This window comes from Schistocerca nitens, chromosome 4 (genome assembly GCF_023898315.1).
Source record: "Schistocerca nitens isolate TAMUIC-IGC-003100 chromosome 4, iqSchNite1.1, whole genome shotgun sequence".
NCBI lineage: Eukaryota > Metazoa > Arthropoda > Insecta > Orthoptera > Acrididae > Schistocerca > Schistocerca nitens.
In genome coordinates, this window is record NC_064617.1 from 355230677 (window position 1) to 355258309 (window position 27633).

The following is a 27633-nucleotide window of genomic DNA, read 5'->3' on the forward strand; positions in this document are numbered from 1 at the left end:
CTCCTTGGTATTGTTAAACGGCAGAAATGCGGGTGGGCAGGACTCCGCCTGGAGGGTGACCACAGCTGAGATGGGTTGTGAAACTTGTACCTGTAACCAGCCTGACAGCAGCTGCATTTCCTGATGCAAAAGATCTGTTTGCTACTGGAACTGCTGGTGGAAGTGCTGTAGCAATTGCTGCTGCAGGAACAGCTGTTGCTGTTGCTGTTCCATGAACTGTACAAGTTTCGCATCCATAATGCACTGTTAGCCTTTCTACCTCATAGCCAATTCTAATAACTGAAGCCTAACATGACCAGGGAACACAGGCTGACCAGCCAAGGGCAAAAGTAGTGAGTTAGCCAGAACCACAGAAAGACAACAGCTATGGAGAACAATGAAGATGACGGCAACAGCTGTGGGTGGATACAACAGAATGCTAAGTCCAAAGAGTGAACCAAAGTGAGAGACTATATGTAGCAAGATCAGAAACTGAACAACGATGAGTACAGCATGCAATACTAGAGCACACTCAGAACATGACTCACTTCTAAGCCCCTGTGTTGCTGGCTTTATAGAGCCCCCGTAAGTGCCAATAGGCTGGTGTGGCGGGGTGACCCATGCACAGCACTGTGGTTGTGACAGCAGCACTTGCAGCTTACAGGAGCACCACCAAGCACTGTCCACTGTCATCTATGTCTGTGCCTTCTGGCAGGCTGTCCAAATTGTCGGACCAGGATACCAGAGTTATCTTCTTCCTATATAAGTTGATCTTCACTGCCATTGAGTGTGTTACTTATACCACACTTCTTGAAAGATTCAACAGTAATGTCTTTTCTCACTCTAGACCATGACTGTTTTATCCACTGAAATACTTGTTTGATTGTAAGTCATTTTAAAACTCCCTTTAGCTTGAATTCATGTTGTGCCTCATTCATTTGTTCCATTCCTCTCTCATATACACTTTAAAAGGTTTATTTGTTTATTTATTGAGACATCAAATGGTTGCAATTGTGAAGTAAGCCATCCCGTAATAACATCGAGCTCTGTATTTCTCTATATCAGTTTCTGTTTCATAGAACTTTTTAAATGACTACTAAACTGATCTAGCAAAAGAAGAGAATTCTTCTTCAATAAAGTACCTTTCCTTCTCTCCCATACTCTGTTAATCCATAATTTCATACCAGCCTCATCCATCCAACCCTTGTCATGTACATGAACACCTGGCTATTTCAGAAGGTTTTGGCATTTGTTTACATATGAAAATGATCATTGCATTAAGTTTAGTAACATCAGCACAACATGGAAGGACAACAGTGTAGTGTATTTTTTCATGTCAACTTGCTTTTGTAGTTACAATTTTGGCACCTTTCATGGCAACAGTTCTGTTACTCAGCACATCAAATGTCAGAGGAGTTTTGTCCATTTTCACTATTTGACTTAATTCCACACTGTTTTTCTTTCAATTTTGAATAATAAAGTGATGGAAAGATAATATTTTTGCTTTGTACTCTTGTGGCATTTTCTGAGATATTTTGTTTTTGGTTTGCACACTAAGTTCATGATGCTTTATAAACCTGTAGCACAAACCAACTCCACACTTAAGGTCTGTCAAGTTACATTGTAGCACCAGTTTATGAGCATATACAGGGTGTTTGAAAAAGAACTACGTAGTTTTAATGTGTTCTAGAATCTTTAAAAAGTGACGTAAACTATTCTAGTTTGTGGTGTTTGATTCATCAACTCTCCAAGTTTGGCTCCCCTGCAGTTGACAGGTCTACTTGACCTTGAGACAGCACCAGTACTGTTCTTTTTTCCTCTGTTCCCTGAGTTCAGTCCAGGCATGTGTGCAGTGCAGTGCAGAGCAACTCAGCAACAATGTGTACTCTGCAACAGAAAGTGCAGTGTGTTGTATGGCTTGTGAAAACTGAGTCAGTATGGTGGTGAACCACCTACAACAAAAACCATCCATCATTGGCTAAAGACATTCAAGGTAACCAGTAATCAGGTAGACCAAGACCTTCTGAAGATTTTGTTGAACAGATCCGTGTTTCGTGTGTCTGGAGCCCGAAAAAGTCATTGTCCAAACATAGTCTACAATTTGGAGTGCCTTCACTTTCCAGGAAGGTGGATAGGCAGGGCTGGCCCAATACCTTGGCCACCACAAAGCCCAGACTTAACCCCACTGGACATTTTCTTTTGGGGCCACATAAAAAAGTTGTGTAAAGAGAAAAGATCAGAGACATGGGAAAGAACCATCATGGCAGTTACACCTGATATGTTGGTGACTACATGGCAAGAAGTGGAATATCATCTCGACATGTGCAGGGTAACAAATGTATCCAACGTTGATGTCTACTAACATTGACAAAACTTGAAGGAATTCTCTTTTTCTCTTTTTCATTAATTTCCCCATTAAATTTATACTTAATACTAGGAAGTTCTTTTTCAAACACCTTGTATTAAAATCATTTTATATGAATTACAATGCCACTTGGACAGTGTCCTTGAAAGCATTTCAATATGCCATCTTCTATTTTTGGCCATTTTGCATTCAGTCCTCTATTTGCACATTTAGTCTTCCTCATTTTCTTTTTTTCAGTTCTTCTTTACTAGCCTGCCAATTGCAAGTGGTCTTTTCTGTTGGTGGAGGGTGAAAATGCTACTCAGCTGTATTGTTCCCATGATTTTCTGCATATGCTATTACTTTCAATTTATAGCCTGCATCATATAAATACCTTTTATTTTTTTCCATTAAAAAATTAGCTACTAACAAAAATATTGTTCTGTTACCAGTAACACAAATCACTTAAAATTCATGTTCACTGGTACCACAGACTGCAATGATGTAGGCTAGACAGTGTTCTGGGTTTGTGATGGTAGGGCAGGAGGGAGATGGTTTTAGCAAGTTTGTGAATCCTTGCAACTCATCTTCATCGCATCAGTGCACTGCTGCTGCCAGTTGAATCCAATGTTGCCAGATAGAGATAGGTTTCCCATGGCATTGAATACATGGCCATTTTTTAGACTGGCAGGAATTTTAAATTAAACACTGGACATTTTCGTATTAATTTTGAGTATAAGATGCACCTGAATTTTGGTGGCAATTTTTCAAAGAAAAAGTGCATCTTATAGTCTGTAAAATGCTGTAATATAATTCTTGATTCATATTTCTCAGTTTCATTTTCAAACATGGAAAACTAAAGGTAGTTCAAGAATAGTATCTTTTCCAAATGGAAGGAGAAAGATACAAAAAGCTCCAATTTTGAGTTGATACTTAATACTTTGACATATGATAGGATGCCATACTTAGATGAATAAAAGTCACAAATACATTATGAACGATTGTAAATGAGTCATAAAAAGTAAAATACTTGATATGAAAGTAAGTAAAAAGTTAAATATGTTTTTTTCATCATTTAAAATTGTTAACTTTTGAAGGAATAAGTTCACCTATTTGGTTCACTTGTGTAATTTGCAAGATTTTCATGAACTCCCATGTTTATCATCATATAAATGACAATAATTATGAGGCCAATCTGTAATAAATTCAGTACACTACTATACCTGTCTGTCTTACTGAACTGTTTCAGATTAACAGGAAAAGAACGAAGAGTTGGTGGCTTTGACTTGTTATGTAATGGAGAGCCACTTTGGGCTCCAGTTCCAGGTGGTAGACAAGTTGACACAAGATATTTAAACCTTTACCTGGGTAATTTGAATTTAAAATACTGTTTCTGTGCATGATTACATCTTTTAACTCACTCCATACCAGTTTGTGGATTTGATACCAGTGAATCAGGAGTGCTATTACACTGCTGTAGAAAAGAAAGTCATGTAAATTGCCAGCACTTAGTCACATATTCAATGTGAAAATTTAGTGCTTTTATAATTGAGTTGACAGATCAGGAAATGAATTTTGGTTACAAACTATTGAAGATGTTGAGATTTACAATTCAGTTTATGTAACTGTAAATTCTGTGGACTACACAGGATGAACCAGAACTCGATTGACAAACTTTCAGAGGTGATAGCATGGACAAAGACAAGAGAAAGTCTAGTAAAAATGGGCTCTAAAATACAGACCTTCAGAGCTATGAGCACTTGTTTGTCTTCACTGCTACAAGATATATATTTCCTAATGTAAGCTCTTTGTTTTCCATATTTTGGGAGATGATATAATGGACCAAAACAAGAAACAATGTGCAGTAAATATGGGCTGTAAAGTGCATAACTTAAGAGCTGTGAGCACCTTTTCATCTTCATTGCTGCATAAAACATCTTTTCTACTAAACAAGTGTTCATAGCTTTTAAGGTATGCATTTTAGAGCCCATGTTTATCAGACTTCTCTAATTGATTTGGTGCATACTATCACCACAGAAAGTTTGTCTGTTGAGTTCTGGTTCACCCTGTATTGTAATAGCATGCAGATGGCCAGTTTGGAGGCTACTAAATTAATTCAGCTCTAAATATTTCTGCTTGCTGATCATTTACAAATGAATTTATGTAATAGAAGCTTTAAGTCTAAAGGCATATGTGTGTGTGATTTCACAACAATGACCACTGGACAGTGTAAGGTCAGCTACAAACTTTAGCTACAAGCTGTGCAAGATGAAATGTCACATATCAGTTTGTAAAACAGTATTTCTGGTACAGAGAAAAACATACTTATGACTATGCATATATGAACTGATAACCACCCTGCTGCCATTCTTACAGAGGAAGGTTTGTGTATATAATTTATAAATATTTTATGCAAATTGACAGAATTATGATGAATTAAAAGTCCAGCACTGCTGTGAGAACAATGCCATTCCCTTCTATCTGTGAACAGCAGAACTCCTTGGAAGCACAGCTCTGCACAGTGCAACACCGCCCTGTTCAAACTGAGTGCAAGTTCTCCATTTCCTTTGATGTACCAACGACAAGCAGAATGTGTTCAGCATGGTTTGGTCAGTGAGAATGCGCCTTCACGTGTTCAGATATTGTTTGCTTGGACACTTTTCTGGTAAACAAATCTCCAGTGATGAGAAACAGATGCAGATCTTTAATGGCTGTTAAAAAAAGTCTTTTCAGCTACATTTTATTTGCAAAAATGTATAACCTAAAGTGCACCAACCAAAAAGTAGAAGCTTCTTGAAGAAAGAAATAGATATGAGTACAATATTCTTGACAACTTAAACATAGAAGATAGAGCAGGATTCAGAATTTTTGTACACGTAATGATAGAAGATTGTGAAAGCTTCTACAGATGGATGAGGGATGCAGTTTGAAAAAAGAAAACAAATTTGGAGTTCCAATATTGGTTTCCATCAGACTGGCAATTGCAATTTGCACTCATATTTCATTGAAAATACTTTCAACAATGAGTAGTGAGTTACTTAATGTAAAAATATTGTAATATATATGACCAACAACAAATGCATAGCAAAAGACATGTGAATCCAGAATCTGTGGATTTTAGTTTTTTGTGTGTAAAGTAAAATGTTTTTCAATAAACTACTTCCCCAAGTAATGTTGCTTTGGATAGTTTACATAGAGAAATTTTCTACAGCAGTGCAGTGGATGATTTAGCTTCTAGCTTTCTGCTTTTCTTGAATCAACCGTAGAGGCACACACATCCCTCTGAGTGGCAGGGTGAAAAAATGCACCACAAAGAGTCTTTGACAAATTATTGTGGCAGTGAGTCCTTACAATGAATCTGTGTATACTGAGCTTGACAAGAGCAATGTTGTTGTGGGTTAAAGATCTACATCAGGCTTTTCTTTTTCATTTTATTTCTTTTGTGGGCTCCAGACATGGTCCACTTAGCCAGCCTCCATTACATGATATGCTAGATAGGAATATCAACAATGTAGGAAAAGATAGACTGCTACTTACCATAAAGAAGACACATCAAGTCGCAGACAGGCATGATTAAAAGACACTCACATATAGCTTTTGGCCACAGCCTTTGCCAGTAAAGACACACACACACACACACACACACACACACACACACACACACACACACGGCCTGAGATGCTGGAATTTGCAGTCTTGTGTGTGTGTTTGTATGTGTTCGTTTGCTACATGTGAGTGTCTTTTAATCACACCTGTCTGCAACTTGATGTGTATTCTTCCCAATAACTAGCAGTCTCTCTTTTCCTACATCATTAAAAGATGTATCCAATCATTCACACCCATACACCCATGATTTGCACAGAACACAGAATATTTACCTTAGTTGTAGACATATAAGCTAAATCATGATGTCCTCCAGTCATTACCATGAAAGTCACTACAAATGCTAACAATAACATTCATGCCTCCTGAGAGCTTTTCCTGGTATGCATTGTGTAAACCATTTAGTTGTATGAAAGTAATGATGTTCTGTTACCTAATGTTGTTCTCTGGCTTTTATGTGTAACTGTAAGCAGTGGCCCATAAACAATATTACTATTATACCAGACATGTTATCCAGCCAGAGACACTTTGTGCTGTCCATGCAAAGCCAAGGCAGATTACTTGCATAGAAAAATGAGTATAAATACTATCATTAACTGATATCCCATCATACTGCACTTCTCATTATCTCAACAGTCATATGATATTATTATTAGATTGTACTCACATCAGACACACTATACACAACATAGAATAAAGCCACTATTATTCCTTCATCCGGTTGTTGAGTATACGATCATACTGAAAAAGTGTCACATAACATACTACCAATGTGTAAGAAGCATTATGCTCTGATGTCACAAGCAAATCATAACTGCTGCATTAGATGTTTAATAAAATTGTTGTTCACTGAGACCAGCAAGATGTGCAACAACTGCTGATGCCATGCATCCACTTAAAGAAATGCTAAGCCTATATTGGCTATTACCCAGGAGCAGGTATTTTTAAAGGGTCAAATTATGAAAAGTAAGCAGGTCAGTCTCCTTCTCTAACATGCAGGTATAATGTTGCTTGTACAATACTGTAGTTAAATAATCCCTGTAAACCAGTTGTGCATGACTACATTCCTCATTTACAGTTCCCCTACTAAATCTTATCTAGATATTACTCACCTTTTAAGTGTGAGAGAATAATTGGACAACTGAAATCTGAGCCCTGGTCTTGTTAGTGTTGAGAGAACAAGCACTAAAGAGCATATATTCGACACAGTAATGAATGTCAGAATGGGATCATGCATCACAAATATCTTAAATGTTATAGAAAACGAATTAGCACCAAACAGATTTTTAGTAAATATGTAGTAAGTTACAAACTGGTAATACAGTGAATATCCTTAATAGGACTCAACAATTTTTGTTGTTGAAAGAACAGAATCATACATAAACAGATTTCTGCTTATGCAAGGAAACAGGTAAACAAGTTTTTTCGTGTCAACAAGCAAAATTTCAATTTTTTGAACAATTTTTAATCAAAATTTGAGCGAAATCCATTTAAGGAAACATACTTACCAAAGAGTTTTATGATTAGTTTTTCAACTATAGAAGCAGCTGTTATACTTGTGTATAAAAAAAGTAGTACTCTGTTGAGGAATTTTATTATTGAAAATTACAACAAAAGAAATATTTTGACTAAATTTGTGCATCTTGTTAGTGCTTGATGTTTTAACATTTTTCCATACCACTTGGAGTATTTTCTCTGTAACATACATCTGGTAAAATTGAAGTACCTTCACTGACACACTTGATTCAGAATGCATTATTACATTTTTAGACCTATAGGCCTATGCATTATTGTATTAGACCTTTGTCCTAAGACTCAATAAAATCTATATACATGTATGTGGACACTTGCTCCATGAGTAGTAGGACACCATATTTTATAAGAAAAACATTGAACAGTATTGTCTGTGATGCACCCATGGTAGACCTTACCACTTTTTATAGTGCAGACTGGTTGCCACAAATGCAGCACTACTTTTTGTAGGAACGTAAAGACACAGATTTAATGTATGGTGCCTTAGGATGTTGCACTCAGAAACCAGAAAAATGCATGAAGGAAAGTTTCATCTTAAATGGAGGAAACATGTCACTGATGATAGAAATTTACAAGAAACTGAATCATGAAAACAATAGAGAACTAGCCAAGATTGTCAACTCAGAACTGCACACACAATAGAATTTTAGGAGATAGTTTTGGATTGTTTGGTAGAAGATCCATTAATAAGCAGCTGTCCACTTTCTCCTGAAATTGACACTAGGAAGAATACAGTGTGGGAACAATTCCACCATTGTCATAAACATTATGTGCAAGCAATGGGCTCAAACAGCTGTGAACTCTCTGTCCAAACAGACCATGGAAGGCCAAACGGTACTGACCAGCTGCTGTGTCATCCTCAGCCTACAGGTGTCACTGGATGCAGATATGGAGGGGCATGTGTTCAGCACACCACTTTCCCAGACGTATGTCAGTTTACGAGACCAGAGCCACTACTTATCAATCAAGTAGCCACTCAGTTTGTCTCACAAGGGCTCAGTACACCCCGCTTACCAACAGTGCTTGGCAGACTGAATGGTCACCCATCCAAGTGGTGCTAGCCCACCCCGACAGCGCTTAACTTTGGTGATCTGACGGAAACCAGTGTTACCACGGAGGCAAGGCCTTTGGCGAAACAATTGTGAGGTCATGGTTAATTTCTGTAAATGGATTGTCCAGTGTAGCACTCCAATTGTAAAGCATTCATTGAGCGTTCGTCACTTTGAATACTTGTTATTGCTGTTCTAGCACATAGGTTCTTTACCTCGAAAAGAAAAAAAGAGAGAATTAAATATTTATTTCTGACAATCAATCCTTTATCTCAAACAAGTCAGTTTATGATCCTCTATCATATGTACAATTTTGACACTAAAGGTTGGAAACATACTGTATAGGCATGTGTATGTGAAGAATCAATTTTTGTTAAAAGTGGAAAAAAATTATTAGTTTTTTTACAAATATCTTATCTTTTAAAATGATGTCTTCCTACTCATGTATGTTATGAACACTGGAGATGTGTCAAGTGTCAAGTGTAGGCAGCTGAAATTGCATATTGTTCTACTTATGAGCTGAAAAGTCAATCTACTAACATATGTTGTTCAGTTACTTATTTGCTTGCAGGTTGGAACAAAGATCTAATGCAACAGTGCATTTATGAATCAACATTCAGTAACATTCTGAAATATGATGTGTTAATAAAGATATTTTAATTGTCACAAAAGTGGTTTATTGACAGTTTATTCAACTAGTGCCATGGCACCTACACAAAGAGCATTAATAAAATGTATTTATAAATTATTATAAAAGTACTGCACATCTATCTATTAACATTTTAACATTTCATTTGTGATTTTTCTCATTATAATTTCATATTAATGTTTTTCAATATGCAGGGTGTGAGAATAATCGTCAGAAGCAGCTGTTAGAGATATGGTCAAAAGCAGCTAAGACAAGGTCCACTGCAGTTAAATAGATGAATTTCTGAATGTGGTTGAAGTTGTCATTTCTACTGTCTTTTTAAAATTGTTGCCTTATGCCACAAGAATTAATTAGTTGCTCTGTGTTGGAAGGCCTATATATTCATGAATTTGTGAAACAATAAAATTTGTTACCCACAAATTTGTTAAGCAATAAATTTTGCTAAAAGTGGAAAAGAGATTTTTTTTCATTATTTAAGTCACCTATACATTTTGATAATAGGATGGTAACTGTGTAAAATAAAAATGACACACAGTTAGTAGAGCTTCACTACAAACAGTACAATCAATCATCAAAAAGTCACTGAAGAGTTAAATCAATATGGAAAACAAGCCTGACTGTTTAAACAACAACCCATTAAAATTAAATCTTAGGTGAAAAAGAGGTAATTATTGTAGCCCTTTCCAACATCTGTCTGTTGATGGTAAAGTTAAGTGCTGGTGGAGATTGATGATGATAAGATCTACAGATGGATTCCCATAACTGACATACTTCATTTTAAACTAGCCCCAACCTGTGCTGTTACTCATGGTTGAACAGTTATTTCTAAAGAAATGCTAATGTGAAAACTCATTATACATGTGTACTCATGATCACAGAAGTTATCTCTTGGAGGTACTGAGGTGCAAACCACTTGCGGACCAGTAAACTGTGCAACACCAAATTTTAAGAGAGGGGAAGAATCTGACAAAACACATGCTGCTCACAACTCACTCAAGTACTTAGGAAAAAATTCTTCCATGACTATGTAGCAAATTACATAATATACCACGATAGGGGGTAATTAATTTCATGACTTTGCAACATGCCTAACATGGAAAAAATAATAATTGTCTTGATATGTATGGAGAGCCAGAAATATACTGTAATATGTGTCTGTAATCAATGTTCTGAGACTTCTTGTTCTCTCTGTATTTATATAGAGATTTCTGGCTCTCAATACATATCATCAGCGAATGTAGTACTGTTTGTAAGAAAAACATATTGTACACAGATGAATACCTGCCACTTTTAATGTTATTAGAATTAATGTAATACCTTCAGCTGTTGATGGGCATTGATGTATATCGACGGGGAGAGGTGAAAATGTGTGCCCCCACCAGGATTTGAGCCCGCGATCTCCTGCTTACATGGCAGATGCTCTATCCATCTGAGCCACCGAGGACACAGAGGATAGTGCGACTGCAGATACTATCTCATGCACACCTCCTGCGAGACCCACATTCTCACCTTGTATGTCCACACACTACATTCGTAGTGTCCCACCCCAGCACATTCATTACTCATGGGAGACATTCTTACCAAGTCCCATAAGAGTTCAGGAAATATGTGTGCATCCACACAGAAGAAGAAGGTCATGGCCAGTATTGCCAGAACTATATACTTATATGCATATGGTGTCTGCTCTTTTGGATGTGTCATAGGGATGACTGTCATAGGGATGACTGTCATAGGGATGTGCACAGAAAATCAACACATCAGGACAGTGCTATTTACAAGCCAAAAATTCTGTACAGTGCACTGAGAGATAGCATCAAAAAAAATACCAAACATTAACAAATTCAAAAAATAACTAAAAATTCTACCAATAAACGACAGATTCTACAGCATTAATGAATATCTGGAATTTTACTCAAATCTGTAGGTCTGCTTCATAACTCTCTAAACAATAATTCATAATTATCAACCATTCCTAGATAAAACCAGCATATATATATATATATATATATATATATATATATATATATATATATATATATATATATATATAACGAAAGCGCTGGCAGGTCGATAGACACACAAACAAACACAAACATACACACAAAATTCGAGCTTTCAAAATTCGAGCTTTCGCAACAAACTGTTGCTTCATCGGGAAAGAGGAAAGGAGAGGGAAAGACGAAAGGATGTGGGTTTTAAGGGAGAGGGTAAGGAGTCATTCCAATCCCGGGAGCGGAAAGACTTACCTTAGGGGGAAAAAAGGACAGGTATACACTCGCACACACACACATATCCATCCGCACATACACAGACACAAGCAGACATTTGTAAAGGCAAAGAGTTTCGGCAGAGATGTCAGTCGAGGCGGAAGTACAGAGGCAAAGATGTTGTTGAAAGACAGGTGAGGTATGAGCGTCGGCAAATTGAAATTAGCGGAGATTGAGGTCTGGCGGATAACGAGAAGAGAGGATATACTGAAGGGCAAGTTCCCATCTCCGGAGTTCTGACAGGTTGGTGTTAGTGGGAAGTATCCAGATAACCCGGACGGTGTAACACTGCGCCAAGATGTGCTGGCCGTGCACCAAGGCATGTTTAGCCACAGGGTGATTCTCATCACCAACAAACACTGTCTGCCTGTGTCCATTCATGCGAATGGACAGTTTGTTGCTGGTCATTCCCACATAGAAAGCTTCACAGTGTAGGCAGGTCAGTTAGTAAATCACGTGGGTGCTTTCACACGTGGCTCTGCCTTTGATCGTGTACACCTTCCGGGTTACAGGACTGGAGTAGGTGGTGGTGGGAGGGTGCATGGGACAGGTTTTACACAGGGGGCGGTTACAAGGGTAGGAGCCAGAGGGTAGGGAAGGTGGTTTGGGGATTTCATAGGGATGAACTAAGAGGTTACGAAGGTTAGGTGGATGGCGGAAAGACACTCTTGGTGGAGTGGGGAGGATTTCATGAAGGATGGATCTCATTTCAGGGCAGGATTTGAGGAAGTCGTATCCCTGCTGGAGAGCCACATTCAGAGTCTGATCCAGTCCCAGAAAGTATCCTGTCACAAGTGGGGCACTTTTGGGGTTCTTCTGTGGGAGGTTCTGGGTTTGAGGAGATGAGGAAGTGGCTCTGGTTATTTGCTTCTGTACCAGGTCGGGAGGGTAGTTGCAGGATGCGAAAGCTGTTTTCAGGTTGTTGGTGTAATGGTTCAGGGATTGCGGACTGGAGCAGATTCATTTGTCACAAAGACGTAGGCTGTAGGGAAGGGACCGTTTGATGTGGAATGGGTGGCAGCTGTCATAATGGAGGTACTGTTGCTTGTTGGTGGGTTTCATGTGGACGGACGTGTGAAGCTGGCCATTGGACAGGTGGAGGTCAACGTCAAGGAAAGTGGCATGGGATTTGGAGTAGGAGCAGGTGAATCTGATGGAACCAAAGGAGTTGAGGTTGGAGAGGAAATTCTGGAGTTCTTCTTCACTGTGAGTCCAGATCATGAAGATGTCATCAATAAATCTGTACCAAACTTTGGGTTGGCAGGCCTGGGTAACCAAGAAGGCTTCCTCTAAGCGACCCATGAATAGGTTGGTGTACGAGGGGGCCATGCTGGTACCCATGGCTGTTCCCTTTAATTGTTGGTATGTATGGCCTTCGAAAGTGAAGAAGTTGTGGGTCAGGATGAAGCTGGCTAAGGTAATGAGGAAAGAGGTTTTAGGTAGGGTGGCAGGTGATCGGTGTGAAAGGAAGTGCTCCATCGCAGCGAGGCCCTGGACGTACGGAATATTTGTGTATAAGGAAGTGGCATCAATGGTTACAAGGATGGTTTCCGGGGGTAACAGACTGGGTAAGGATTCCAGGCGTTTGAGAAAGTGGTTGATGTCTTTGATGAAGGATGGGAGACTGCATGTAATGGGTTGAAGGTGTTGATCTACGTAGGCAGAGATACGTTCTGTGGGGGCTTGGTAACCAGCTACAATGGGGCGGCCGGGATGATTGGGTTTGTGAATTTTAGGTAGTAGGTAGAAGGTAGGGGTGCGGAGTGTTGGTGGGGTCAGGAGGTTGATGAGGTCAGGTGAAAGGTTTTGTAGGGGGCCTGAGGTTCTGAGGATTCCTTGAAGCACCGCCTGGACATCAGGAATGGGATTACCATGGCAAACTTTGTATGTAGTGTTGTCTGAAAGCTGACGCAGTCCCTCAGCCACATACTCCCGATGATCAAGTACCATGGTTGTGGAACCCTTGTCTGCAGGAAGAATGACGATGGATCGGTCAGCCTTCAGATCACGGATAGGCTGGGCTTCAGCAGTGGTGATGTTGGGAGTAGGATTAAGGTTTTTTAAGAAGGATTGAGAGGCAAGGCTGGAAGTCAGAAATTCCTGTAAAGTTTGGAGAGGGTGATTTTGAGGAAGAGGAGGTGGGTCCCGCTGTGATGGAGGACGGAACTGTTCCAGGCAGGGTTCAATTTGGATAGTGCCTTGGGGAGTTGGATCATTAGGAGTAGGATTAGGATCATTTTTCTTCGTGGCAAAGTGATATTTCCAGCAGAGAGTACGGGTGTAGGACAGTAAATCTTTGACAAGGGCTGTTTGGTTGAATCTGGGAGTGGGGCTGAAGGTGAGGCCTTTGGAAAGGACAGAGGTTTCGGATTGGGAGAGAGGTTTGGAGGAAAGGTTAACTACTGAATTAGGGTGTTGTGGTTCCAGATTGTGTTGATTGGAATTTTGAGGTTTGGGGGGAGTGGAGCTGGAAGTGGGAGATTGAGTAGATGTGAGAGACTGGGTCTGTGTGCAATGAGAGGAGGTTGAGGTTTGCTGGAAAGGTTGTGAAGGGTGAGTGAGTCGGCTTTCCGGAGGTGGGAAACCAGGAGATTGGATAGTTTTTTGAAGTGGAGGGTGGCATGCTGTTCTAATTTGCGGTTGGCCAGTAGGAGGATGCTCTGAACAGCTGGTGTGGATGTGGGAGAGGAAAGATTGAGTACTTTTATTAAGGATAGGAGTTGACGGGTGTGTTCATTGGCTGAGTTGATGTGTAGGTGAAGGATTAGGTGGGTGAGGGCAATGGATTGTTCAGTTTGGAACTGGTATAGGGACTGATGGAAAGAAGGGTTACAGCCAGAGATGGGAACTTTAAGTGTGAGGCCTTTGGGGGTAATGCCAAATGTCAGACAAGCCTGAGAAAGTAAAATATGGGAGTGTAATCTGGCTAGGGCGAAGGCATGTTTGCAGAGGGACTGTAAATAAAACTTAATGGGGTCGTTGTGGGGATGTTGTGAGGGTGACATGGTATTAGAAGGTGGAAAGTGTAACATGAGGCTGAAATGAAAATGAAATATATATATATATATATATATATATATATATATATATATATATATATATATATATATATATATATGGGGAGAGATAAAGGTGAACTAGAAAGCAACTGGAGATCTGGTGTTAAAAAAGGTGAAAAAGTGTTGGTTAAAGCTGGGCTATGTCAGTGTTGCCAATTTAGCGACTTTGTCGCTAGAAATGGCGACTTTTGCCTTCGTCTTAGCGGCAAAGATAAATTTTTTAGCGACAAAAATTATTTAGCGACTTATCTGGCGACTTTTGGAGTACTGACGACTTTTGAAGTACAAATCAAAACTATTTTGGGTCAGTATTTTCATAGAATGCTGAAGATAAGGTGGGTAGATCACGTAACTAATGAGGAGGTATTGAATAGGGTTGGGGAGAAGAGAAGTTTGTGGCACAACTTGACTATAAGAAGGGATCGGTTGGTAGGACATGTTTTGAGGCATCAAGGGATCACAAATTTAGCATTGGAGGGCAGCGTGGAAGGGAAAAATCGTAGAGGGGGACCAAGAGATCAATACACTAAGCAGATTCAGAAGGATGTAGGTTGCAGTAAGTACTGGGAGATGAAGAAGCTTGCACAGGATAGAGTAGCATGGAGAGCTGCATCAAACCAGTCTCAGGATTGAAGACCACAACAACAACAACAACAACGTTTTCATTAACAAAACTAAGATTTTAACTATAGAATCGGTACTATACTGACTTTGTTCTAGATTTACTAAGTTAAATTAAGTTCTTAGCAGATAATGTATCATTGTTCAGCATTTAGGAAACCTGAATGTGGGAATTGCCTACAGAGTAAGAAAACCTTGACTATAGAACAATTCATTATTCATTACCACTAGCCTGTTATTGGTGATAGCGTATCGATCTACAATTCTTCAACTTTTGAACCTTTATTTTTCGAATTGACAAAAAACATACGTCGTATTCAGTATAATAAAATACATTCCTGTCCCGCAACCTCTAATCTTTCGAAATGTTAACAATTCGGTGGGGGTATCTCAGACATTATAAAGTTTTAAACGATGAACAATAGGACTGATATCGAGTTACCGAGTGAGTAGATTCTTTCATGACCTCTAGTTCGCCTGTGTTTTAATGTATTTTCAGTGATTATAAATTGGTGAAACTTATGTTGTGGTGGCTTACATAATGGATTTACCGCAGAAGAAGGAGCAGTACGCTCAAAAATATCGGGATGCGTGGGAAGCAGAACCAGAATTCAATGGGTGGCTGAAAGCAGTCGTTGGAGACTTATCCAAGGCAAGATGTCAAGTATGTGCAACAGAGTTTTATGCTAAATTGTGTGATATTAGATAGCATTCGAAAACTGTTAAGCATAAACAAAAAATTGATTTAAAAAAAACACAAACCACCTTACCTGTGAAAATTGTTCCGAAAACTACAGTTAGAATAGCAAGCAGAGCGGAAGGCGCCCTTTCTTTATTTATTGCTGAACATTGTTCTACTTTAGCTGTATATCACTTAGGAATACTGTGCAAGAAGGTGTTTTCCGGTGATGAGGGCGCTAAAAACATGCAATTACAGCGTACAAAGTGCACTAACATTATAACTGAAGTTTTGGCTCCATATTTTACACAATCATTGGTTGAAGATGTAGGTAACCAAAAATACAGTGTACTAATAGACGAATCCACAGATGTATCAGTATCTAAAATGCTACGTATCGTTATACGGTACTATCGTGTAAACAACCAAACCATTAGATCAGCATTTCTCAAATTCGCTGTAGTATAAACTGCAGATGCAAGAATTCTGGCTGCGGTTCTTGTGAATTCTTTGAAAGATCTCAAACTTTCAATCGCTAATATGGTAGGAATTGGCACAGATAATACTTATGCAATGGTTGGAATAAACAATGGGCTTTTCGAACAACTCAAGAGAGAATATAGTTTGAAGCATTTGGCATTGATGCGTTGCATTTGTCACTCTCTTCAGCTTGCAGTTTCGCACGCCTCAGTGAATACCATACCTAGAAACATAGAGTTTCTTGTACTGGAAACCTACAATTGGTTCTCCATTTCACCCAAAAGACAAGAGGAATATAAAAAGGTTTATGAGATAATAAATTGTGGAAAACAGCAACAAAAAATTTTGAAGGTCTGTGCAACACGTTGGCTTTCAATTGAACCAGCAATACGAAGAATTCTGGAGCAGTGGGAAGAACTAAAACTCCTCTTTTCACTTGCCATGGTTCAAGACAATTGTTACACTGCCGATCTTTTGTACAAGATGTATTGTGCCGACTCAAATCATCTTTACATGTTTTACCTTAAACATGCTTTAAAATACGTACAAATAGCAATAGAAGCTTTTGAAGGAGAAGACAATGACCCCACTAAATTACTAGATACACTTGTATTTCTCATGCAGTTACTCGGACAAAACATATTTTTTTCAACTGTTGATTTGTTGACAACACCAGTTCCAAGCGAATGTAACTAGAAATATGAACGAACTGATCACTCAAAAAGACACAAGCGAATTAAACGCAAGAAAAGAAAGTGTTAATAGTGCATCTATGGATAAAAATATGAACAAACTATCCACACAAAAATATACAAGTGGATTAAACGGAGAAAAACACAAGGTAAATATTCGTAAAGAAAAAAAAGTAAACAACCCCGTTATGCATAAGCAAGGACACAAGCAACAGACATATATTTTTGCAGATAGTCATGGGAGAGGAATTACGGAAATTATGAGAAGAAATCACCCAGACCTTAATGTAACAGGCAGGCATCATCAAACCAGGCGCGCCATTACGCGAAATTCTGAAAAACAGTGACAACATATTAACGACGGGTAACAGCTGCAACATAATAGGAGGCGCAAATGATGTTTACTGTAATGAAACTTCGCGTGCAACGAGAATCCTAAAGGAAACAATCAAAAGGATGCCTCGAGTGCATTTCTACATTGTTAGTATCCCCAGGAGACACGATCTGATGGAAAATTCGTGCGTAAACATCGAGATTGTTACAGCAAACAGGCTATTTGAGAAAATATGTAGAGGTTTCCAGAATACGACTTTCGTAGAGATAAACAGTGTTCACAGAGAGCACTTCACAAGACATGGTCTCCACATGAACGTAAAAGGGAAAAAGATTATTACTGCCGAAATACTTAAATTTATTAATGAGTCATCTGTAATGGAAGTGTCTCCAATCCTAATTCCGCCAAAACAAGAGTTGTCTGTAACAGTGGGACCATCATTATCTGCAGTAGAGCTACAACAAACACCAGTAGCAGCAGCAAAGGCTCAGATATTCTCAGCAGCAGTGTCAGATAAACCAATAGCAGCAGAATCACCACAATCATCAGCAGAGCTGTCGTCAACAGCAACAGCATCCAGAACAGCAGACCCCATAATACTACCTCAAGGCAATGAAAATGCATGTGAGGAAAACATACAAAGGTCATTAGCAGTTCCAGCAGCTAACAAAGAAGGGCAGTCACCAAGCCGGGGAGCACGGGAGCCACCAGCAACAGCAACCACACAGAAGAGGTACCTGAGGACTGGGAGAGCAACAGCAGAAGCAGCTTCCAATCAAGACAGATGCTTGAGAACTAGGAGACCTGCTACACTAAGTGAGGATTTTTTATGGTACCGAGTAAGCAGAAAGAGAACATGGAAAAAGATGTAAGTAAAACTGTCCATCTTAAATACCAGTGCGACAATAGTGAGAGGAATATAAACACCGGACAAAGATACGATCCAGGTTTAATGACACAAACTGAAAAAAATCACTGCATAGTACCAGAAGCAAAGGGAGCAAGTGAAGTGCTTAGTATATTACAGGAAGGGGAACTATTACATTCAAAGCCAACTGTTAGAATACTTCACCAAAATGTTCAATACATAAACAATAAAACAGAGGAACTAGAGGTAATATTAAAGGAGTATAGGCCAAACATTATAGTAATTACAGGACATGGCCTAAAAGAAAATCACATAGGAATGTACAACTTGAAGAATTATGTGAAAGTAGCCAGCTTTTGCAGAACTTCCTATAAAGGTGGTGGGGTTGCCATTTTTTCTAACTATAAATCAACTAAAGCCATAAATATAACAAAATATGCTTTAGAATTGAGCTTTGAAGCTACAGCACTGGAAACTAAAATTGCTGGGAATTTATGTTATGTATTAGGTTTGTACCGATCACCAAACGGTATAATTAAAACCTTCTTTGAACAGCTGGAAGATATAATCCAACACCTCTCAAAAACATATGCTTATTTGATCATTATAGGAGATCTGAACATAGACACGAGTAAAAATACAGACAATACTAAGACCCTACTGGACGTATTGTGCATATACAATCTAAAAATAAAAATAGATAAACCAACCAGAGTAACAAAGCATAGTGAAACTATTATTGATCATGTAATAACAAATATTCCTACATGCTATTGTGACACACAGGTAATAAACTCCACATTAGCAGACCATTTTGCAATCATGATAGACATAAATATAAAGACTAGTGATTCAGTGCAGAAGATATGGGAGATGAGAAGACAGAACTACCCACATAACATAAATCTGCTAAAAAAGATGTTAGAGGCAGAAAACTGGGAAACAATATATGCAGCTAAAGATGCAAACACCAAATGGAACCAGTTTTATTCTTTATTCAATTATTATGATGTTACATGTCCTGTTAGTAAAAGGCTTGTCAAACAGCAACAAAAAAAGAAAAGCTGGGTGACTGGAGAAGTAATCCATGCCAGAAATAATCTGAGAATGTATTATGACCTCTCCAAACAAAAAAATACTGAGGCCTACAACACACTGTATAAAATAAAAAAGAAAGATTACTGTAGTTTTATCAGAGAAACTAAAGCATCATTCATCAGGATGTCTATAGATAAGGGAAAGAACTACTCAAAAGGTTTGTGGTCGTTCATTAAGAAGAGAGAGGAAAAGTAACAAATCAGGCAGAGGACATCTGCCCACTGATGAGCGGAAAAAGCAACGCAAACCCTCTCGAAGTAGCCAATACTTTTCACAGACATTATATTACTGTAGCAGACGAATTAATAAGTCAAAATAAAACAAATGCCGTAAGTAAATTGTTAAAACCCCCACATACAAATCATACTATGGTTTTCACACCTACAACAGATGCAGAAGTGTCAAACCTAATAAAACAACTTAAAATTAAACATTCATCTGGCTTGGATGGTGTCACATCACATCTCATAAAGGAATGCAGGGAATGTATATTAAAACCATTGACACACATGCTGAATGCTGCGATAGAAGAAGGTATATTTCCAGATTCACTGAAGGTAAGTAAAGTGAAGCCAATATTTAAGAAAGGGAACAGGGATGAATTAGGAAATTACAGGCCAATATCATTGATCACAACATTTGCTAAAATCTATGAAATGATAATAAAGAATAGAATTGTAAGTTTTATAACTAAGTACAGTATACTGCATTCATCACAACATGGTTTCAGAGAAGGGAAGTCAACAAAAACAGCATCAAGAGATATAATTGAGCACATTCTTAATTTACTTGACAGGCAACAAAAGACTTGTGGGATTTTATGGACCCATCTAAGGCATTTGATTGTGTGAACCACTCAAAATTAATGATGAAATTATATCAGTATGGAATTAGAGGAAAATGCTATGACATACTTAAATCATACATTACAAATAGGAAACAATGCACAGAAATCAGACATACTAGTGGGGGAAATATAACAAACTACAGATCAGAATTACAAACAGTTAAACACGGTGTGCCGCAAGGGTCTGTGCTTGGGCCAATACTATTTATACTCTACGTAAATGACTTCCCTAGCTATATAAATCAGAAACTTATAATGTATGCTGATGACACAACAATCATTTGCACAGCTGACACAAAAGAGGAGCTTGAGAAGGAAGCACTCCTAACTATTGAAAATGCAAATAAATATTTAACACAAAACAACCTGTTTATGAATCAGTCTAAAACAATGAATGTAGTATTTCAGACCAAGCATAGTGAAAATTATAATATAAATGTTAATATAAATGGAAAGAGTATTAAAGAAGTAACCAGCACAAATTTTCTAGGAACTATAATAGACAAACATTTGGCATGGGGGGAGCACATAGATGCACTGTGTAAAAAGATAAACAAACAGATCTTCATCATGCATAAAACAGCTAAGACAGTGGATAATAAAGTCCTCAGATCAATGTATTATGGACTTGTCTTCCCACATTTGTCTTATTCAGTTCATATATGGGGAAATGCACAAGCTGGCTACCTAAAAAGAATATTCACAATTCAGAAAAGGGCAGTGAGATGCATTGCAAAAATACCACCAAGACAGACCTGTAGGCAAGCTTTTGTACACTATAATATTATGACAGTATATTCACTGTACATATACCAAAGCATAATGGCAGTAAGGTCAAATGATAAACAGCTCCTAAATAAAGATGTACACAAACACGGTACAAGAGGAAATGAAAATTACTACATGATAAACAGAAATCTAAAACTGGCTATGACTGCCCCAGAAGAAGCAGGCAAAAGGTTTTTTAATAAACTCCCCAAAATCATTAAAAAGGAAACAGATCTAAAATGTTTTAAAAATCATTTGAAACTATATCTCACAGAGAAATGTATATACAGTTTGAGTGAATACTAAGATGGTGTTGAAATACATCATTACTGAAATGTACCTTTAAAATTATCATTTCTGTATGTTGTTTGGATTTGTGTGTACATATAATGTGAAACATGTAAAACCTTTGTATGATTATGGACGATTTCTGTTTAATTATTTGTTTCATTTATATATAATGAAATCAAGTTTAATGTTAATAGGCTATTGTATGACACACCCAATACTCTCAGCTGGATTTTCAGCTGGAGTCCATGGGCAAAGAATAAATAAATAAATAAATAATGTACGCAAATCCGAACCTTGGCTTTATGTTTGAACAGAAATTGTCTGAGTCAAGTTTGTCTGAAGAAAATAAAGTTTATTTGAAGAAGAGATGCATTCAGTTTAATCTGCAACTCATAAAAGAAATTCAACAAAGACTGCCAAGTAACGTTACGATGCTGAAGAAAATGTGAAGGCTGAATGATGAAGAAACACTAAAAATGAATAAAAATAATGCTGTAGCGGATGTAGCCAAAGAACTGGGTTTTAGTGGCGATTTCATAGACGGTATGATGCAAGAATGGCGTAATATCAACTTCATTAGGTGGAATAACACTACTAACACTGTTCGATTTCGGAGTGAGGTTTTGCAGTATAAAAATGCCGCAGGGGAGAATCCTTTTTCTTTGATTTCACAGCTAGCACTGACTGTTCCCTGCCTACCGCATTCAAATGCAGAAGTGGAAAGAATATTCAGTTCTATGAAAATTATAAAAAACTAAACAACGTAACAGATTATCGTTAAAGACAATTAATGCTTTGATCACATTGAGAGACCAGCTGAAGAAACAAAATAAAAATTGTGCATCTTTTGACATACCGTCAGACATATTGGAGCTTAATGGAAGTAACAAAAGTTCCTCTTTTGCGACAAAACCAGTCGAACTGCAACATCATCTTTTGAGGGACGTTCAACCCTCTACATCAACTACAGTTCTGTCGGAGCATAAAACAGAAGAGTTATTCGAACTTCTGAGTGACGACAATGACTAGCTCACATACCGGTATGTATATATTTTGTAACCTAATTTGAGTTCTTGCTTTCTTTTGTTACAAATATAGTTGTATATTTCTAGTATATTTGACTACTGCGATTGAAACAACAATTTATGTGTTGCGTCAATTATGATAATATGTTTAATTAAACGTTAGCGTATTTTATATGTATGTTGTTGCAAGCGATGCATCATTTAATTAAGACACTATAGCAATTACATATGAGACAATTTTTATTAGTATTTTATTACCCCCCCCCCCCCCCCACACACACACACACACTGGCTTATTACACAATTCACAGCACGAAATTTTCAGTACACTCCTAGTAAAATCAGTTTTAGCGACTTTCTAGCGACTTTTGGTATTGAATCTAGCGACTCAGGTTTTTAAGAGTTGGCAACACTGGGCTATGTTGATCCTGTGGTGAACTTGGGTTGGTAGGCAAGGATGTGCACAAAGGTTAGGTGGTTCAGTGGTTGTGTTACCGCCAAAACAGAAAACACGTTAAAGGGTGGAGCAGTTCGGGAAAATTTCGAAAAAACTGCGTGTAAATGTATTAAAAGGAGTGGTTTTGTGGTGGCAGATTGTGAAAATGAGGCTAACAATTGTCTGACGAAGAAATAATGACGTTAAAACCTGTGGGAAGCGGCTAAAAATGATCAGTGATGTGGGAAAAACGGAAATGGAAAAAAAAGCGAAAGTTATTAGAACTAGCCGAAATGGCTGTTTAATAGGTTAAAGGAACTGTTTGTGAATTGGAAACAGTGGATTTTATAGCAGCGGTAGTGTTGAAAGCGGAAAAATTTTTTTTGGTTATGGTTTGGAAGTGGATTACGTATTATTGAGTATATATAGGCAGGATAAAATTGTATGGTAGATTCGGTAAAAAGGAGAAGGTGAATACAAAGTGAAATTACTTGCAAAAACAGAAAGAGAAAATAAGATGACAAAAAGATTTCGAAATTCGACAGTGACAATAACAAATGTAATAATTGGGTTCAAATTAATGATATGAATATAATAGAGGGAAACATGCCAGGTGGGAAAAATATATCTAAAAACAAAGATGATGTGACTTACCAAACGAAAGTGCTGGCAGGTCGATAGACACACAAACAAACACAAACATACAGACAAAATTCGAGCTTTTGCAACCTAAGGTTGCTTCATCAGGAAAGAGGGAAGGAAAGGGAAAGACGAAAGGATGTGGGTTGTAAGGGAGAGGGTAAGGAGTCATTCCAATCCCGGGAGCAGAAAGACTTACCTTAAGCCTGTCTCACACGGAGCAAGGTTTGCCGCAAGTTTGCGAGATGGCGTGCGTGCCTGCCGGCTTGCAGGGAAAGGAGCCGGCTATCTTCCATGCCGAAGCTGCTCCCGAGTTTTATCCAAAACTTCCTTCCGCTCCATATTCTCTGAGTCCAAGTTGGTGCCTCCCATAGATCCCCCCGTATTCAGGAAAATGGCGCTCCACAGGGCTCTGTATTGAGTGTATCTCTATTTTTAGTGGCCATTTACAGCCTAGCAGCAGCTGTAGGGCCATTGGTCTGCTCTCCTCTGCATGCAGACGACTTCTGCATTTCGTGTTGCTCCTCCAGTACTGGTATTTCTGAGCGGCGCCTACAGGGAGGCATTCTCAAGGTGCAGTTATGGGATCTAGTCCACGGCTTCCAGTTTTCAGCTGCGATTTCATGTGTCGTGCACTTCTGTCAGTGTTGTACCATTCATTCGGAACCTGAACTTTACCTTAATGACGATCCACTCACTGTAGTGGAGACGTTTAGATTCTTAGGTCTGGTTTTCGACGCCCAATTGACTTGACTATCTCACCTTCATCAGCATAAGTGGACATGCTGGCAGCACCTCAGTGCTCTCCGCTGCCTGAGCAACATCAACTGGGGTGCAGATTGCTCTACGCTACTGCAGCTCTACAGGGCCCTTGTTCAATCCCGTCTTGCCTATGGGAATGTGGTTTATGGTTCAGTGGCACCCTCAGCATTGCATTTACTCAACCCAGTGCAACATGGTGGTGTTTGCCAAGCGACAGGAGCTTTCAGAACGAGGTGAGTGACCAGTGTCCTGGTGGAGGCTGGAGTCCCTCCATTGCAGATCTGATGTGCACAACTGCTCGCCAGTTATGTTGCACATATTTGTAGTTCTCCTGAGCATCCGAATACCTTCTCCTTTTCCCACCCATGGCAGTTCATCTCCCGCATTGGCAGCTCAGGTCAGGGCTCACGACTGTGGTTCACGTGTGATCCATTCTCTCTGAACTGGAATCCTTCCCTTTACCACCTCTACTTGAGGTCCGTTCATGTACACCTCCATGGTGTACACCTCGGCTGAAGCTTTGTCTGGACCTTTTGGATGGCTCTAAGGTCTCTGTTAACCTCTTTGTTCTCCGCTGTTGCTTCCTCTCGATTCTTGACGTGTTCCAGGACTCTGAAGTTGTTTACACCGACGGCTTAATGGCTGATGGTAATGTTGGCTTCACCTATGTCCACAGAGGCCATATTGAACAGCATTTCTTGCCCTCTGGCTGCAGTGTATTCACTGCAGAGCTTGTGGGTTGGGTTGTATGGGGGGAAGAGATCAAACAGCAAGGTCATCGGTCTCATTGGATTAGGGAAGGATGGGAAAGGAAGTTGGTCGTGTCCTTTCAAAGGAACCATCCCACCATTTGCCTGGAGTGATTTAGGGAAATCATGGAAAACCTAAATGAGGATGGCCGGATGCAGGATTGAACCGCCGTCCTCCCAAATGCGAGTCCAGCAGAGCTTGTGGCCATATCTTGTGCACTGCAGTACATTCGTTCCTGTTCTGGTGACTCGTTTCTTCTCTGTTCTGACTTCCTTAGTAGCTCACAAGCTGTCAACCAGTTCTACTCTCACCATCCTTTGGTAGTGATCATCCCGGAGTCCATCTCTGCCCTGGAACTGTCCAGTCAGCCAGTGGTGTTTGTGTGGACCCCAGAACACATTGGAATCCCAGACAACGAACTTGCTGACAGGCTGGACAAACAGGCTACACAGAAACTGCTCCTGGAGATGGGCATCTCTGAAACTGACCTGCATTCTGTCTTACGCCACAAGGTTTTTCAGCTTTGGGAGATGGAGTGGCATAACAGTACGCACAACAAAATGTGTGTCATTGAGGATACTGTGAATGTGTGGAAGTCTTCCCTGCAGGCTTCTCACAGGAAATCCATTGTCCTTTGTCAGCTCCGCATTGGCCATATGAGGCTCACACATGGTTACCTCCTCCATTGCGAGGACCCACCTAAGTGATGCTGTGGCTTCCAAATGACAGTCGCCCACCTCTTGCTGGACTGCCCCCCCCCCCCCCCCCCCCCCATTTAGCTGCTCTGAAGCAGACTTTTAACTTTCCCAGCACCCTATCTTCGATATTGGGCAACAGTGCCTCAGCATCAGCTTTAGTTTTACATTTTATTTGTGAGGGTGGGTTTTATCAATTGATCTGAGTTTTAGCGAATGTGCTTTGTCCCTCTGTGTCCTCCACCCTAGGACTTTTAGCGTGGAGGTCTTAATGTGTTGCAGAGTGGCTGGCTTCTCCTTTTTTATTCTCATAGTCAGCCAGCCACAGTAATCTGCTTTCTTGTTTTTAATTTTTTCCCCCTGTTTCTTACATCTCTCTGTGCTTTACTTGTCCTGTTTTGTCCATTGTAGTGTTTGTTGTCCTTCTGTTGTTCTTTTGGTTCTTCCTTTCTCCTGTTTTTGTGCCATACATCTTTTTTGTTTTCTTCTTTCTCTTGGATAATTGTGCTACTGGAAAACGGGACTGATGACCTTGCAGTTTGGTCTCTTTCTCATCCTTTTAAACCAACCAACCAATCTTCACATTATATTCTTCAGTTCAATAAATATCTTGATCTATGTACACTTAAAAGTGGCCTGTGTATTAACTCAGAGCATAAGCTAATTCCATTCTGTATTGCTTCCAAATCCTTCCAGCTGCTTCAGAATGAAGGAGTAACAAACATAGTCAGACACAAACTTTTGCATTTATAATATAATGGGATTGTTGTGTCAGTTATTTGAGTTATTAAGCACATCTGATAATGGGACAGCTAGTCCCAAAATTGATTATGTGAAATAAAATAATAAAATTGATATAGTGCACTGTGAGGAACTACTTAAGTCAGACATCACTGAGTTAGCAATAGTAGCCTCCAGTCTTACAATTTATAGGTGATTATTATCCTTGAATAACGCTGTCTGTCTTTGTAAATATTAAGTAAATAATGGTGAATAAACTGCGGCTAGTTGGCATAACTGGAAAAGAAGCCATTCATTTAAATTACTGGCTCTCTGGCATGGTATCTGTTAAATAGAAATATAAGCTTGTGGGAGCAGTTGCCACTGGAGATAAGTGTTTTTAATTCTCTGGGACAAACCCAGTTGGCAGTTTTATTACTACTCAGATTTTAATGTTGTTTTTTGTGCTTTATGTTATATTTACTTTTGACATTTTGTGCCTACAAGTGCCAATAAAATTTGTAGCAATCCTGATATGTGGAAATTATTTTGGATACAACATATGAATATCCAGGGTACTATAAATCAGTGATCCTGCAAACAATCAGAGACACACAAACAGACATACAGAGCCAAACAATATCATCAGGTCAAGTGATGCACACTCACATGAAAAAGCTATTAGCAGACCTCCGAGATGGTTTCCAGAGACAGATTGAAGAATTGTAATTGGCAATGGAGGAATAGAAGAGTTCTGCATTGAGCCCAAATTAGGAAAGTTGGAGAAGTCATCACAGGTATGCTAGTATGAAAAACAATTCAGACAATGAGCTACACACATAGTTTGGTGGTAAATGATGAAATTGGCAGTGACATGGTGCATATGCTGATGGTGTCGTACAATACAGTGCACCACATTAAGATGACGTGAGGTCAACCAGTTTGCTGCAGCTGCCTGTGGGCACCATAGCTACCCATTCTAAAAAAAAGGAAGACAGCAACTGGAAAAGGAGTACCAAAGACAGCAGTAACAACACCTTACAGTTTCTTTGAGTACATGAATGCCATTCAGCTTGAACGCGGGGCAGGTGAGGCAGCGGTTTGTTGACAAGGTGCTAATGGGATTGCAGTGTTGTTTCATGTTTTTGGATAATATTGATGTTTGAAGTCAGGGCATTTGCATGAAGAGCACCTCAAGGCTGTTTCTGAGTGCATCAGCAAATATGGAATTGGAGGCAAAGAACATGTCCTGACAACAGTAGGTCTCTTGGGCCACACAATGTTTGCAACTGGACATGTCCCCTAAAGGATAAAATATCCTTCATCAAAGAGATATCTCAACCAACTGATTACCATCAAATCAGAAGGTTTTTACAAGCAGTGAACCTCTACCAACAATGCCTACCAGGGGTGGCTGAAGTGCAGGCACCATTGACAACAGCACT

At 39.1% G+C, this 27633-nt stretch overlaps 1 protein-coding gene across 1 annotated transcript in view; it reads left to right on the forward strand.

Annotated features, from left to right (window-relative positions):
• The window catches only part of LOC126252308 (probable tubulin polyglutamylase TTLL9), a 97511-nt gene extending 88039 nt beyond the window's left edge, over positions 1-9472 (forward strand). The window contains exons 8-9 of the mRNA XM_049953191.1: positions 3573-3691; positions 9352-9472. Coding sequence (XP_049809148.1) covers positions 3573-3691; positions 9352-9431 — 199 coding nt within the window. The 3' untranslated portion in view covers positions 9432-9472. The remainder of the gene's footprint in view (positions 1-3572; positions 3692-9351) is intronic.
• Positions 9473-27633: the final 18161 nt, after the last annotated feature.